Source organism: Triplophysa dalaica, chromosome 23, assembly GCF_015846415.1.
Source record: "Triplophysa dalaica isolate WHDGS20190420 chromosome 23, ASM1584641v1, whole genome shotgun sequence".
NCBI lineage: Eukaryota > Metazoa > Chordata > Actinopteri > Cypriniformes > Nemacheilidae > Triplophysa > Triplophysa dalaica.
In genome coordinates, this window is record NC_079564.1 from 15,192,282 (window position 1) to 15,209,292 (window position 17,011).

Sequence of the window (17,011 nt, forward strand, 5' to 3'; positions counted from 1 at the left end):
TCCCTCCACACACAACCTAAGGCTATGCCATGACTCTGCCCCAAGACCAAGAATAGACATGACACGATTGCGGAATCATGACAACAAGGTGAATGCAATAACATGCCATCTGCTTTTTTGCATTCCTTTGTGATACATGTAGTTTATGATGCGGGAGAAATACAAGAAACTTTCCCATCCTCTGTAAATTAAAGTTATGTCTCCGTTCACCCCTCGTCACACTGTTACCTAGTTGAGACAGAGGTGTACCTAGAAGCTCTTGTCTGTCGTTCTTTAGATGCTTCAGTGTTTTATTATTAATTATTTTAAAACATATTGTGGATGTGACAGATGAACAGCGCTTATGCTAATCAGAATGAAAGGCAGGAAAACATCATATCAAGTTATTCCTTCTACTAAATAATGACTCAGCAGTTTGTTGATTGTAACATTTATTATATGGATTTGTGGCTGTTGCTTATTGTTGCACATTGAAAGATTAATGTATATTGATATTAATTATAATAACAATAACTTGTCTTAATTCAGCATATTTTTTCTTATTTATTTAGTGCGTCTCTCTCTTTCTCTCTCTCTCTCTCTCTCTCTCTCTCTCTCTCTATACAGTATATACAGTATATATATATAAATATATATTGGAGGCTGAGACCGCCTAATATTGAAAACCTAGAATTGCCCCTGCTCAACAGTATGCATAACATCTTTAAAAGAGTTCATTGTTTTCTTTAACCAATTCTGTAAGCCATGAACCTAATATATAATCACAAAATATGAAACAGACTCAAAACATTCAGTGCACATTTCCAGCTGAAATACAGGTTATTGAAATAAACATGTATTGTTTGTGAAACTTCATGTTTCACTCACATGGACAGTAGTGGAGAAACTCACAGCTTCTAAACCTTGCACGCTATATATCCTGACTAACGAGTAAAATTTATTCTGAAGGTTTGTACTTTATGTAACCCGACACATCAGTCCTTCTCTCTGGCTCTGCTTGGGATGTCTGAAGTGTAAATATTTAGATTTAAAGCAGGAAGTTGTGGGGCCGTTGTGACAGCGGTCCCATCATGCATATGGTTTCAATATGAAATCACTCTTATCAAAGCATTCAGTGACAGTCTGTGAGCTCAACATATCCACACATAAGTGAGATATCCAATAATAATAATGAATAACATCAATAATCATTGATAACCAATAATTCCAAGAAATAATGAATTCTTATTACTAACTATCAATTTCTAACTAATTATTAACTTACTTGAATTCTTGAAAATTATGCATTAGGTATCATTAACTAACAACATTTGTTCATTCTAAATATAGTGTTATATACTGTATACACTCACCTAAAGGATTATTAGGTACACCATACTAATACTGTGTTTGACCCCCCTTCGCTTTCAGAACTGCCTTAATTCTATGTGGCATTGATTCAACAAGGTGCTGAAAGCATTCTTTAGAAATGTTGGCCCATATTGATAGGATAGCATCTTGCAGTTGATGGAGATTTGTGGGATGCACGAAGCTCCCGTTCCACCACATCCCAAAGATGCTCTATTGGGTTGAGATCTGGTGACTGTGGGGGCCATTTTAGTACAGTGAACTCATTGTCATGTTCAAGAAACCAATTTGAAATGATTCGAGCTTTGTGACATGGTGCATTATCCTGCTGGAAGTAGCCATCCTCTGATGGGTACATGGTGGTCATAAAGGGATGGACATGGTCAGAAAAAATGCTCAGGTAGGCCGTGGCATTTGAACGATGCCCAATTGGCACTAAGGGGCCTAAAGTGTGCCAAGAAAACATCCCCCTCACCAATACACCGCCACCATAATTGCATTAATGAGAAATTGAACAGGTGTTCCTAATAATCCTTTAGGTGAGTGTTGTAAGTAGTGTTAGTTAGTTTGTTACCTATAGCGTTGACTACTGTTTAATGTAAAGCAATACTCCTGAATTTTTTTTTACAAGACAGTAATATCTTGAAATTATTCAAGATATAATATTTTTTTCATTTGCTGACATATTCTTGACTGATTTCCTGATATTCACCCTCTGAAACATCTTTTAGTGTATTTTATTCTGTTTGAGTTATTTGCCTCTCTTGCTTAAACTTCAGCTGTCGGTGAAAAGAAAACAACACATTTAGCAGTAATGCACGGCTGGAGGCGTGGGGGAGCTTGCCGGCCTTTGGCCTGAGGGAAGTTAACAAGCGTCTATAGCTGAGCTCAGTAAAGTGCTGTCCCAGCGTTAGACCTGTCATTACCAAAGAGCTGTTATTAACTGCTGGCCTCCACCAACGTAACAGTATCGCCTAAAGAATTATAATAACACGGCACTGTCCAGCTGCGGTTCTTTATCTACCCCTCCCTCAAACCTCCTTTTGTTTACCATTGGTGTAATTAGACATTGGCAAACTCTGGAGATGGCTCTTTAATAACCATAGTGATGAAAGACAGGAAGAAAGATAAACTTCACATAGATGCGGACGACACTCGCCTTCTCTTTCAAGTCATGTTAGGAGTGGGCTGAGAGAGCTTCCCTGCCTCAGCTCTTTCCAGGATGCCTGTTATTCCATGCGGAACGTCATGGCCATTACTCCACATGCCATCACAGACAGGAATGTCATTGTCTAATTGCTACAGTACAGGCCGAACTCACAGGAGACGGTCTTTGAGAGAGACAACAGACAGGTTTTATTGTGCTTTCAGGAGTTTACTGATTATTTATAAAACGTAACATTGGGCGCCTCTTCAAAAGTACTAAAATGGTTGTTGTTCAATTCCATATGATTCACATCGCTTACATATGACAAGCAGGCAGACGTTCTTATAAAGAAGACAAGTAAAGGTCCACAGGACCAGCTCACAGCGGTAAGTGTGTGACATTAAATTTTACACACAGGAAGAGAAGTGCTTTATGGGCAACCACAAATCTGGCCTTTACACTCAATGAAACTCCACACTAAATATCTGCTTGACTTCTAAAAGAACCATTGACTATAAATACCCCTAGTAAATAATGGAAATGCAGAGTTAAAAAATATCTTTATTTGATTGCAGTATACAGTATATAATGTGTGTGTGTGTTTGGATCTATGGACTAACATAGAAGACATTATTTGTCAGCATGGTAAGACAGTGTCATAATATAGTCTCAGATTTGTTCTGTTTCGTTTAGATATGTTTAGGCATATCACATAAATTAAAAGAATCCCAGAATATACATTTTGTTTATACAAAATAAATATTTGTATTTGATGTGGGGTGAAATGTGAAAAACATTCTTGACAGGTTTATGAATTTCCTGTTTAGTGTATTGGTCAGATTCTGCCACTGTTGTGTGGTTAGCTGTAGAACAGTCTTTTGCTTATAAATGTTTCTATTAGGGGTCTGGGAAGAACAGGTTCACTGCTTTGGATCAGAGAGGACAGAGACCCCTTTGGGGACCAGCAAAAATGCCATTTGAGAGAACTCCGCAGTCACTCCTGCCGATGGATTTATCTCAGCAAATATTTACCCTAGTCATGCAGGACAGAGTGAGAGAATTACAAGAGGGGGTCATACTTTGAGGGAACTAGATTTTGGAGATGCAAAATGCCCCATTAATACCTCTGCAGCCATACTGAACACATTTATGTCTTTCTGCGGTGTAAACTAGGAAAACATTTATTTATCATTTATCTCAAGCTTTAGGTTTAGTAGACAGGGTCTTGAGTATTTGTAAGGTTAAGATGCTGTTATTGTAGCACTGTTAGGATAGGAAGCTAAAGACCCAGTGGCTGTTCTTTAAATTAACATCATTTAATGTTTGATGTGGGTAGACAGTGAGCCAAATCAAAATATTTGGACAATAAAAAATATTTGGCATTTCTCTAATATTAATTAAACAGTAGACGCATCAGCTTTAGCTGATTTGGCAATCACAGCAATGTAGTCTGAGTTATAAGTTGAATTATTAGTCAGAGGGTTGTGTCAAGACCATGGAGATCTCAGTGCAGAGCCACATATAACCAAAATAGCACTGTGTTTGTCAGAACTGGTTGCAGTAATAAAGATGATGTATAAAGAAGATGAGGCCCAATACTGATCCTCGTGGTAAACCAGAGGTAACAAAAATTCAGTTCAATATGAGCTTCTAAATTAAAAATGTGTAATGGTTTCTAGTGTTTGAAATTTGTATGAAATTATATGAAATGTCAAAGAAAGGATAATAACCACACTTGACTTAAAAAATTCTGCATTTAATTAATATTCTTTGCTGTATTCTAAGGCACATTTTCAGTGTCAGGGTGAGTCAACATTTGTTTGTAAATGTTATGTCTTATATGAGAAGTTAATTCAATTTACTTACATCATCATTTCACTACAGTGATGAATTATGTATTTCATAAGTGAGGCCTGAGCTGTCTGTTTAAAAAGAAAACAAATAACTAGCATGCAGTTGGAAAGGCTAATACTATAAACATCGTGAATCGTACAGTAGAACTCCACCCTAAATAATTACCCGTCTTGCATGGCACTTCTTGTCTATGTTTCGGTCAGCAAACCCTCTTGATGGCCAAAGTGTGGCTCTTTGGGGCGGGAACAGAGAACAACAGGAAGGGGCCGCAGCTGGTCTGAACTGATATAATATTTTGTTCTCTGCTCTCCTACTCAGCTGTACTTAGCAGCAATTGCCAGTCAAAAACAGCATGAGAACACCAGTGGAAAAAATGTGTCAGAGTTTGACTCCAGATCAGCAGTCAAAGCCAGAGATGACCTTGCCTTTTACAAAAACCCAAACCTACCTGCTGCAGCTTTTAGCACACAGGGTTGGGGCAGTGAAGAAAGTCAAACTAAAATAAAATGTCACTGGCAGCAAATAACCCCAGCAGGAAAGTACATTATATGCCTATAATATATTTTTTATTTACTTGCATTGAGATAAGTTCCTCGAAATATCTCACTAGCCAAATGTATTTTGGGATAAAGAGCTTTACACCAGTGTAAATGAGTACAGGTATCGCCACTATGAAAACAGTTTTACATGCAAACAGCATTTTCTTTGTGAAGTTATATACACTAAACTAAATAACATTTATATTTGTGCTTTTGGATTCTGTTTTGTAATTATTAATTGCCATGTAGCACACATTAATATCTCTCATGTCTGTCTTCTCTCTGAACGTCAGATTATAACAGCAGCGATCAGAAGACTGCCTGCAGAAAGCATGAACTATACGTTAGCTTCAGAGAACTGGGCTGGCAGGTAAAGAAAATGGACATACACTGTCATCACCTGACTCATCCATGGATAATGCTATACAATACAACCAAGATATGATCATAATTGTGTAGTGGGTTTATTTGAAGATTTATGTAACATCCGTAAACATTTTTTTCAGGATTGGATTATTGCTCCTGAGGGCTACGCAGCAAACTACTGTGATGGAGAATGCTCTTTTCCCCTAAATGCCCATATGAATGCTACTAATCATGCTATAGTACAGACACTGGTGAGTTATATTATAATTTCAACATTAAGCTCAAAACAGTAAGTATTTCTATTTAACCGTTACATTTTTTTATTTTATTGTATTGAATTCACTTTCATTTATATAGTGCTTTTCATACTACATATTGATTGCAAATGCAAGTTTCTACATTTCAATGCTAAAATAGTCAAATTATAAACTATGAATACATGTTGCAATCATAATGAGTAAAATTGTTAATAATTTGGCAGTTTTTTAAATCACAGTATTGCTTTAGATAAGCAATTAGCCATAAAGTACAGTGGAAAAGAACATCCTTTGGCCAGAATACAATCACTGTAATGCACTTCCTCTCATTTCTTTATAATTTCTTTATTAGATTTTCAAATTTTACTCGCTTCACTTTGCAGGTGCACCTGATGAATCCCGCGAATGTCCCGAAGCCGTGCTGCGCTCCTAAAAAACTGCATGCAATCTCTGTGCTCTACTATGATGACAACTCCAATGTCATTCTTAAAAAATACAAGAACATGGTGGTGCGTACATGCGGATGTCACTGACACAGGAGTCATGAACTCTCCTGCCTAACCGCTGCACAGAGACTGGCACTGCATCCGAATATGTCTACTTCCGTCTATCCCTACTAACAAAAATCCAAGTATGCAAATGAGGACTACAATCCTCAGCATTCAAAAAATCTGTGAGAAATACCAAAGATGGTTCAATTTTTCCTCCAAGATTCTGAAGTATGCATTGGATGGACACTCTTCTAACCCATGAGGCCATTGAAACTGAGGAGTCACAAAAGAAAAAAATTAAGCAAAGCTGTCCACAACTCTTTTGAAGTGCAGTATGCATACTGCACCCTTGCATACTATTTAGAACATATATACATGGTGGTCAACAAGTATTTCATCTAATGGAATTTATACAGTCAAAGAACATGACATTAGACACAGGGACAAAGAAATTTTTAATATATGTTCATAAGAAAAGATCATGTGTGAATCAAACAAATGTGCTGCTTCTCCCTCTTTTGTTTTCACACATACAGTATATGGCCAGTTCACATATGAACACACTAGAGACTGCCAAACCGACATACCGAATCTATGAACAGGAAATTTACCTGATGCCCTCTAAAACCCCCCAAAACTGCTAACTATAAGTGCAGTTTGTGTTTAACTGTAACATTTTAAAGGGGTCAAATGACACGGCTAAAACAAATATTATGGTTTGTTTTAGATGTCATGCAATGTGTATACACGATTTAAGTTTAAAAAACGCTGTATTTTCCAAATACCGTGCATGTGTGTATCTCTTCTTTGCCCCGCCTCTCCCAAATGTGCAGATTATTTACAACGCTCATCGCTATGAAAAGCAAGGTGTGCTATGATTGGCAAGTTAACCAATGCGTAGTGATTGGTCGAATACTGCAAGCTTGTGACGGAAATGTAAAACCTCTTTCTATATTTGCAAAGCAATCGTACTTACAGGTACGCCCACCTTACTTGTGTATACATTTGCGCAGTCTTAGTCAAATCATACCACGAACTGACGTAGATTTGTGGGGGTGTGTTTACACAAGGTGTTTCAGGCAGGTCTGGGTGAGCATTCACTTTTTGATAGAATGCATCTATTGTTCCGACACATTCATTTTTGCGATTTTATGGGTCTTGTAAATGTGTGTGCAATTTATAGCATACCAAAAACACAGAAAAGCATATGTTCACGCCATAAGACCCCTTTAAACAGTCAACCGGAAGACTATAAATATTTTTCCCTGTTTTGTGGATTTCCACGGATCGCTAAACTCACTTGAATCCAAAGGACTGTTTTGGGGTTTCAAGAAAAAAAAAATATATATTTTAGGTTTTCCAATATTTGCTCTACACTACCTGTGGTTTACATAGGCGAGTCAGAATGAGTGGTTGTTCACTTTAACGCAACCCAAAGAATGAAAGCATTATGCTGCCGCTCTGAGGATGGAACTGTTTTATGATGCTGTCCGACGCCACAGATCTTTAATTTCCCTGCAGCACACCTGCACCTCTCATGACATACAGGACAAGTGAGAGCTACGGAAATCGAAAAAAACGTATCCTGAACCAGCATACCCACACAGGTCTATATTTATTGTTTGTGACTTTGTCAGACTTTTACTATGCAACTGGACATTTCTGACTTTTATTCCCTGTGAGGATTTTTAAAGGTACAAGGCTCTTTCTGAAGGAGCTCTAGATGTGTATTTTAATTGTAGAAAATATATATTTTACCCTGGTTTATAGTCAGAATCATATATAGGGTTGGGAAACAAGAACCTGTTCTGAAAAAAATACTTTTATGCTATTTGGTTGTATGGTTATTTGTGTATTCTTTGGCCAAAGTAAATTGCCAAATGAAACGCAGTTATGTAAGCAACAGAAGCGCATTGTCACAACGAAAAGCTTGTATATATTTTTCTATTGCCTGTCCATCAGTAGATAACATTCCTGCTAACAATCTTGCAGTGTGAACGATGAAATTGATGATAGGCCTCAGAGGAGAATTTGGATGAGCAAGAATAACAAGCTGGTCCCAACTATTCCTACCCTTAATGATATTCTCAATGATATTACATACCTCTGGTAAACTGCTGTTTACATGTCTCTATCATGTTTAGACATATGTATGTAAATACTTTTGTAAATTGTACGGCCTATTTATTGTATCTTCTCTATATACCACAGAAAAATATAACAAGAGTAATGAAAACAAAACTAAACAGCTATTTTTGAAAAATGACATTTTATTATTCAATTTGTTACAATGTGCCTTTTTGTACAAAACCCCCCAGCAATGTGTGTTCCCCCTCTTCATACGCAACAAAAATACTTCGATTTCTCACTGAGGTCTCCTTTGACCATGTGCCTCCCATAAAGATTTAACTGTATACGTGGTTTCTCTGATTGCTTCTCTTTAAGATCCAGCACAAGTAAAACAATCATTTCCGTGTGAGGAATATTTGAAAAACAACATGACATTTGTTTAAATCAATGAAACCCCTCGAGGTAATCCGTGCACATACACAAGAAACAGTATTCCTAAAGCAGTGCTAACCAGAATTTCACCATCACACAATTGTAGTGTTGTAATCAGTAAAGTATTAAAATGTCATTGACTGCATATGAAAGCAGTCAACACTGCATTAGTGAGACAAAGAATGAGAATGCAAACCTAAAAAGGCAAATCTGATCAAAAGAAACAGCGTGATGTACAGCATAAACACAACAGGGACTAAACAAAACCCCACATTTGCCATTAACATTTTTCTAAAAGACAAATTTCACCGTACCATAACTGGTTTTCTCTTTTCTCGACCATAACTGTAAAGAAACCGTAAATATGACATTGTGCATGAGAATGAAATAAAAACATGTGGATTATATAATGACAATATTGGGCATATGTTTGAAACCCTATGGACTGTATACTGTATACCTTTTAACAGCACTAAGGACTTTTTGAGGACAAATCCAATCATAGGGAAGCATTGGCATTCCTGCTCGGGGAAAAAACATCTTAAACCAGACCAAAGTGGTTTGCTGGTTTTAGGTGGCCACCGAGCTGGTTATATTGGCTTGGTTTGAAGGTTTTAGAGGATTTGGGGCACTTGTCAGATGGTTAAACGTAGACTAGCTCTGCCAACCACATAAACACTAGATCATGAGACCAGCTAAACCAGATAAGACAAACAAATCACTTTTAACATGAAGGGGGAAAAATCCATCTACAAAATCAAAAGTGCTGTTTGCATGATATGTCACTCTTCTCTCTGCATTGTACGTGGTGTCCCTGAGGTCTTATTTCCTTGATATTAAAAACAAAACCTGAATGCCCTTATATAACTGACATTTGCAAAAAAATGTCTCCTAAATGGATGTTGGATCTTTCTTTAAGAGGAGAAAGGACAAAACTATCAGCAGCGTGGTTGGCAAATCACCAATCATTTTAAGGTCTGGTCCAGTATGAAAACAAAATTGTCTATGTCCACATTTCCTTAAAGGGACACTTCACCCTAAAAAAATTCTGTCATCATATACGCACCATCGAGTTGTTCCAAATCTGTATTAATCTCTTTAAGATAAAACAATATTTGGAAGAATGCTTATAACCAAACAGATCTCAAACTGCATTAACTACCATAGTAGGATAAAATACAACCAAAGTTAAAAGTGCCCCGGCACTGTTTGCTCTCCTACATTCTTCGAAATTAAATATTTTTTCCTACTATGGGAGTCAATGGGGTGCAAGATCTGTTTGGTTATAAATATTCTTCAAATATCTTTCTGTGTTCATCAGAGCAAAGAAATGTATACAGATTTGGAAGAACTCGAAGGTGAGTAAATGATGACAGAATTTTCATCTTTGGGTGAAGTATCCCTTGAAGCGATAAGCGGAAGAGAATGTCCTCCCATTAGAAATGGGACACAGCTGAAGAAAAGCAATACATATAACAATAGGTTTTATGTAAAAAGGTGTGTTTTCTGGGGAAGATGAAGATTGAAATGAGGGCAGAGTTAGAGCTCATCTCTGGCCTGCTTCATGACAAAACTGTGCAGGCTCTCTAAGTCCCGCCCACCGTTATGCTCCTCCCCCTGCTGGCCTGCTCTGAACATCATGAGCGTTGGGTATCCACGCACCTACAGAGATCAAGCATTTACATTTCCATTGTGTGCAATAAGAAAACAGCCAAAAAGCCAAAACAAAGCAGAACTTAAACTGCTGTCTAGAATATAATAAAACTGAAGCCTAAATGCTGTTTGAATAAGCAGGAATAATGTTACAGTTTATTATTGCACATTTTGGCCAGAGTTTTAAAACTAGTTACTTTGCATCATTTCATTTCAATTGCTGTCACAACACAGCTTTCACCATCGTAAAGTTTTAGCGTGACTTACTGAGAATCTGTTGCATAGCGTTCGCTCTACAGTGCAGTCCACTTTAGCAACCTTCACATCAGTCAGACCAGGAAACTCTTTCTTCGACAGATCCTCCCAAGTAGGGACCAGATTCTTACAGTGACCGCACCTTAAACACAAAACACATCGCGTGACTCACTGCCCGACAGAGGAAGAGTACAGCCAATCCGGCACTTCTCATCAGACATTAAGTGCTCAAAATTATCCAAGGAAATGATAATAGAGCCGATTCTGATTGAATCACAGAGTAGTAGGGGACAGCTTAGGATAATGTAATATGAAATTCTAAATAATCAAGGCATATTTTACCCGGCTGTTCTTCCACATAAAAAATAATGACGATCATATACTATATTATAGCAAAACTGTTGTCCCTAACTCTTTCACCGCCATTGACTAGTTATCTCGTCATTTAAAAAAAAAACGCTTCCCCGTTTTTATTTGCCAGTTTAAATATATACCTATATATATATGCAGTATTTGAGAAAAATCTGCAAAAATAATATTATTTAAATCACTGCATTATAAAACTATGAATCAGTAACAATAACAAAATTATTGTTGATCTATGAAATATTTGACACAACTGTATTAACACTTACCATGGGGCATAAAACTTGATGAAGGTAAGACCTTTGGCAACAGTCTCATCAAAGTTGCTTTCAGTCAGAATCACAACATTAGACTAAAAGGGAAAAAACAACATGTTTAACATTGTTTAACTCAACTCAACTTTATTTATTTAGCGCTTTTCACAATTTTCATCGTTACAAAGCAGCTGTACATGAGACACATTGAATACAAGAAAAACAACTAAAGGCATATACCTGTAAAAACAAGAAAAAGGTGAAAACAACAAAAGACAGACATACAAATGCTCCACACACACACAATATGCATACATACTTACACACATTGACATAGACGCACACACGCAAACACACTCGCACACACGCACAGTGAAAGCAAACATAGGAGAGAGAACCACAGGTCAAATAATAAACTGACTATAAATTCTTGTATGCAATATTAATTATATCTAACTTCTAAATTCTAAAGCAGCCCCCCCGGCCAGGCAAATAGTGCAAAACAATATGCAAACGGCGGCGAGGAACCCAAAACTCTAATCGAGAAAAAAAAACTCAGGAGAACCCAGGCCCAACCAGGGGATTTTCCAGTTCCCCTCTGGCAAAAGCTGCTGCCTCTGCACAAGCTCAACAGTGCTTGCACAACAAGGCTACATAAAAAATAAATAAACTTACTAATAAGGTAAATTATAGATTTTTAAGTACCAGGAAAGTTTCTGCACAATTAACACTAGTGTTCCGTGTTTAATGTTAAGCACAGTTAAAGAGTTGATTGTGTAGCTCAATGTTAGAAAGCAGGACGTCTCACAGAATAAACCCCAGGGACCCCCCCACCCTACAAGTGATCATATCCTGCTAAACATTAAATACATCTCACTTGCTTTAAATTGCTTCAATTAATTAGAACGCCAATACAGAAGAATGTTTAAGAGCAAGGTCAACTCATGTTGTTAAGGCATTTAGCAATTAGCCTGCTTTCATACCTTTTCCATTTATAATTAACCGTGTTTCCTCATACAGGGGTCCCATCATTCATATTTTACTTGAATTATTTTGCCTGAGGTGCACTTATAATGTTAGTTACGGTTTTGTGCCAAAAACTCCATAAGGCTGCAAAGATTTTACCACAGTGTACTTGAATGGTTCTACTATCACACAAGGAAAGATAAAGATAACTAAAAATATCAAGTAAATCTTGCTAAATTTACCAACAGCACAATCATAACAATATTCATACAGATTAATAAATTCTTAGAAATTAAATTTGTGATGGATATTATATAAACGGTGGATATAACGGTGGATTTGGAGATCGTTTGAAACTGATAGATGGCGCAGTCCCAGTACTAAAGGTTGCCAGACATTAACATTAAGTAAGTCAAACTAAGTCATACGTCTCTCTTTTATAAATTTGATCAAACAAAATACTCTTCGAAGATACAACGTATGCAATACTACTGTTTAGGCACTCAAGATTAATACAAGACCATCAGAAACTGCCTGTGATACGCAATCTTTAACACTTCTAAGTACAACAACAGATCAGCTGATAGACAGTCAGGAGTTTTGGGAAAAATTCCTTGGAATAATTTGAATAAAATAATTTCAGACTTAATCTGTTTCAAACATTGAACAAAGACAATGAATCTTAATGATAACCCATGTAAAGCAAACTTTAAAGCCGTCTATAATGACCCCATCCCTCCAGAATCCTGTCATAACAGACAAGCTTTAAAGAACACAGGAAATACAATTAACAAAAACAAAATAACAGTTCTTTACGTACTCGCTCACAAACCTCATGCCAGCCCACCAACCCGTGTGCATTTTTGCATCAGCAAGAGGAAATAGCTGCTCTGCCCATAATTACAACCTCGTTTAAAAGGCGCACATGTGTCTAAAGGACAGGGTTTGCTGCTTGCATCTTCAAACATCAAAACTCTCTAGTGACAAGCAGAACATTACAAACATAACCTCTTATGTCTCAAAACACACACACCTCTTGTTTCTCCGGCTCAGGGCTGGGAGGGATTTCATGAGCGTGCTCCTCTTCTACTGCCGGTTCATCTTTAGATTCGGCAGCTTTGACTTGATTATCCACAAACTCTTTAAATGAGTCCAGATCACGCTTCCCTCTGTACTGATCTATCTGTAAACAATGCGCACAGCTTTTAGAAATGTTTAGCCTGTCAATGATTCACGGAAGGACATTTATAATTTTCAAAACCAGCAAAAAACAAAACAAGCATTACTCTAAAGGGAAAGTTGTTCCTACCTTTTCTCCATCAGTGAAGAACAGAAGTGTGGGGTAACCACGGACCTGGTTATCTGAACACACCTCATAGTGCTGCGTACAATCCACCTTTAGCAACGAACAGAAAGCATTGGTCAACACACAGTACAACTTTACAAAATATTATGAATAGGGTTAGGAAAATAAGAAAAAAATGGACAATTACAACATACATTACAAAACTCTATGTACAACAAAAAAATTGCAGTTGTTGCCACCAACAACACTAAACGTGCGAGGACAACTTCACTTTTCATTAACCAAAACAAAAAAAAAGCAGGTGACTTTCTGCAGTCCTTTGTGTTGCTCTATAATGGTCTTTCTCACCTTGCTGATTTTGACAGTGTCTGAATGCTCAAAGCTGGTGGCCAGATGTTCCCATATAGAAGCCATTGCTTTGCAGTGACCGCACCAAGGTGCATAGAACTTCACAAAGTGAGAACCTTCAAAAGACAATAACATGTGTATAAACTTCACGTAGGAGTGAATGAACAGGTCAAAGGATAGTTCACCTTTTAATTGAAATTCTGTCATCATTTACTTAACCTGTTGTAATTTTAAACCTGTGCGATTTTCTTTCTTCTGCAAAACACAAAAGATTATAGTTTGAAAAATGTTGGTAACTGAAAACCGTTGGTCCCCATTGATTTCCATTGATTGAATGGCTCCAACGAACGAACAAACCAATGAACCAACGGTTTTCTGTCACCAACATTTTCCAAAAATTATCTTTTTGGTTCTGCAAAAGAAGAAAGTCACACAGGTTTGACATGACAATAGGGCGAATAAATAATGACAACATTTTCATTTTGAAGGTAAACTATCCCGTTAACAGGGTGTAGAGTAGCCATAAATGGCTCAAACTGAAATAGTCAAATAAAAAACGGCTTCAATAAATTTACCATCTTTACAAATAAGCAATAATGACACACTGGGCAAAGCAGGACAAAAAAGTATTTATCTATTAAGAATGAATTTTACTATATTATATACATTGTATGTGTACAATATAGATGAATATTTTGTACATACAGTCAGTTTCACAGAGAACCATCTATTTTACAATATATGTATTGTCAATAGTAATAAATAAGTGCTATCTCGACATTTGCAATCGCAGGACACGATTAAGATTTATTCAAACAAAGTGTGTTGTGATTCGAATAGCCTCTACACATGTATTAATGGCTGGTACCTTTAGATATGTGTGATTTGAAGTTTGTGGCTGTGAGTTCATACAGGCCCTGTTTGGGTTCAGGGATTTTCGGGGGCTCAGGTTCACTCTGAGGCTCCTGGGGTGGAATAACAAATACACTTGTTTTCTAATGCTCCGTAACTAGAATTACTGCTCATCTAGCCAAGTTAAAAAGCAAAAGCAGAATATGAGTCATGATATTTCTAATCGTACTTCAGGTTCCTCCTGCAGGGTTTCCAGCATCCAGTTCTCAAGGGACTGCAGATCTCTGGGACCCTGATACTTCACAGCCTCCTGCTCGGGTTTAAACAGCTTCAGACTGTAACACACACACACGGTGAGAGGTAATGGACAACTGCACACACCTTAAGCAAAGCTCAAATCAGTTAATGAGTCATCAAAACACACTGTGCACCATCTTGAAGCACATGACTGTCATATGGTTATGGCTGTTTATTTTCTTTTATCAGTATACCGGTATAAATGTTTTGAGTATGATGTATAACAGCACACAGTAATACTTACGTGGGATATCCACGGATCCCGTGTTCACTGGAGCAAAATTTGGTGTCTTTAGTGCAGTCGACTTTCACAACATATGCTGGTGGAGATTCCATATTGTTGTATTTATCTGCCAGCTCATTCCACGTCCCTTGAAGTCTCTGACAGTGACCACACCTCCACACGGCAAATACAATAAAACACTTTAATTAAATGGTTAGTTTACACTAAGCATATTATAACTTTAGCCCATGAGCAAAAGATGAACACTAACACAAGCTATGCATCCAGTTAAAGATTTATTTAAAGGTTATTGATTAAAAACATTGATTTTGAAAAACGTTGTTTAGTAGGGGGGAAAAGGTCGCATTATTAAACACAACAACATTCTGCACATTATAATATAATAATATAAAGTATACAATACAATAAGACATGTCTTTATCCGTTTCTACATCCAAGTAAATCTCTGTGAATCATACCAATATGTCATGGAGAATACTGATGGTGTATTAAATTGCAATGATCATGATTAACGTTATTACTGAATACCAACACATATCTAAATACAACAAAAAGGCAAAAGGATAAAACAAACTGATAACGAACTTAAAAATAAACAGTTACAAAAACATTTGCAATTTGTTAATGTTACATAATTTGATGAGGCAGCACTACATTACAAGCAAGTTAGTTTTTGAACTGATAAACTGTAAAATATGACCTTAACAGTGATCTATTTTAATGTCAAAAGTTCAAATAAGTCAGCAAGCTACACATATCTGAATAGTTGCTTATTAAAATCATTATTGACCAAAAAAATACTTTTTATTGCACCCCTAATAGATCATGCTCTGCTACCGTCGGCCTTTCATTTTGAATAACAGATGACGTAAGGTGCTTTAATTAATACCACGGTACCAGCATTGCACAATGCAAGTGATTTTAAACAAGTTCTTCTGTATTAGAGAATTCAGGAGGAAGTGCAGGTTTAAGTTAACATAAACTCATGGCTGTTCGTGATCATGATCTGCCACGTACACTGAAACTTCACGTGCAGGAACATAAGGTCTATAGTAAAGTTTATCATCGTCGCTTGATATCATTGGACACTATTTATTACGTCTTCGGATTAGGATGCATTATTAATTGGGCATTATGACATATATGCCATTTTGCCGTGTAAATGTATATTAATTAGTGTTTAATGGCATTCAGATCACATCAAACATCACAGCAACTCAATCTTCAGAATGCAGGACCCAATTGATATGAATGTAATGAAAATGTTTTATGAATGAGCTTCTTTTACCAGGGCGCGAAGAACATGACGAAGTGTGCAGCGGTTGACACGGCATTATTAAACATCTCCACCGTGTACGTGTGTTTGGCGTGCTCGTCCTCGTCTGTGTCGTTTTCACAACCAATCCCACTAAATAACAACGCCAAATACATAAAACTTATTAAAATCGGCGTCATGTTCACGAGCGAGCAGGCCATGATCCAGCGATTGTGTGAATAACGCTTTGAGTTTAAATGAGTGTGAGCCGCTAGCTAACAGTGTTGATCTTTAAAACATGTTCATTCCCGCTGCAGTTCTGACCCGCGCTGTGACCTCACACCATATGATGTGTAGATCTGTGCACTCTTCAATGCCAAAGCTGTATGTCCGGGGCACTGCTGTACGGAGCCCCATAAGAGACATGCGGTACCGAACTTTTATTGTCGACAAAACGTTTTTTCAATAATCGTTTAAAACAGTCTAAACTAAATCTAAATACTTGCTAGAACTTAAAAAATATAATTTTGCATGCTTACATACGAATAAGAACACTGTAGGACTAGTGAGATTAGAGTTTTGAAATAATAACTTTCTCTTAGAAATAAAGACTTAAATTAACTTTTAAGTGAGTTTCAGAGTTCAATTACTCCCAGTAATACTCTCATTAATATTAATTAATTAGTAGTAACATCTTTATTTATTTTTAAAT

At 37.0% G+C, this 17,011-nt stretch overlaps 2 protein-coding genes across 2 annotated transcripts in view; one reads left to right on the forward strand and one right to left on the reverse strand.

The window, feature by feature from the left end:
• Nucleotides 1–8,415, forward strand: part of bmp6 (bone morphogenetic protein 6) — a 30,216-nt gene extending 21,801 nt beyond the window's left edge. The window contains exons 5-7 of the mRNA XM_056738076.1: nt 5,181–5,257; nt 5,394–5,504; nt 5,894–8,415. Coding sequence (XP_056594054.1) covers nt 5,181–5,257; nt 5,394–5,504; nt 5,894–6,043 — 338 coding nt within the window. The 3' untranslated portion in view covers nt 6,044–8,415. The remainder of the gene's footprint in view (nt 1–5,180; nt 5,258–5,393; nt 5,505–5,893) is intronic.
• txndc5 (thioredoxin domain containing 5) lies at nt 8,252–16,582 on the reverse strand. Its single transcript, XM_056738077.1, has 10 exons — nt 16,333–16,582; nt 15,045–15,197; nt 14,733–14,838; nt 14,520–14,616; nt 13,652–13,767; nt 13,307–13,393; nt 13,031–13,180; nt 11,047–11,129; nt 10,424–10,553; nt 8,252–10,165 (listed from the first exon to the last, which is right to left on the reverse strand). Exons 1-10 carry the CDS (start codon nt 16,518–16,520, stop codon nt 10,043–10,045), a joined length of 1,233 nt encoding a protein of 410 aa, XP_056594055.1. The 5' UTR covers nt 16,521–16,582; the 3' UTR covers nt 8,252–10,042.
• Between the last annotated feature and the right edge of the window lie 429 nt (nt 16,583–17,011).

What these genes read in the sequence shown, in the direction of transcription:
- txndc5 (XM_056738077.1), bottom strand. Translation starts at nt 16,520, where the DNA reads ATGGCCTGCTCGCTCGTGAACATGACGCCGATTTTAATAAGTTTTATG. An exon ending in CAAATCACACATATCTAAAG is followed by an intron (nt 13,768 to 14,519) that starts GTACCAGCCATT and finishes TGTCTTTTGAAG; the next exon opens with GTTCTCACTTTGTGAAGTTC. An exon ending in ACACTGTCAAAATCAGCAAG is followed by an intron (nt 13,394 to 13,651) that starts GTGAGAAAGACC and finishes TCGTTGCTAAAG; the next exon opens with GTGGATTGTACGCAGCACTA.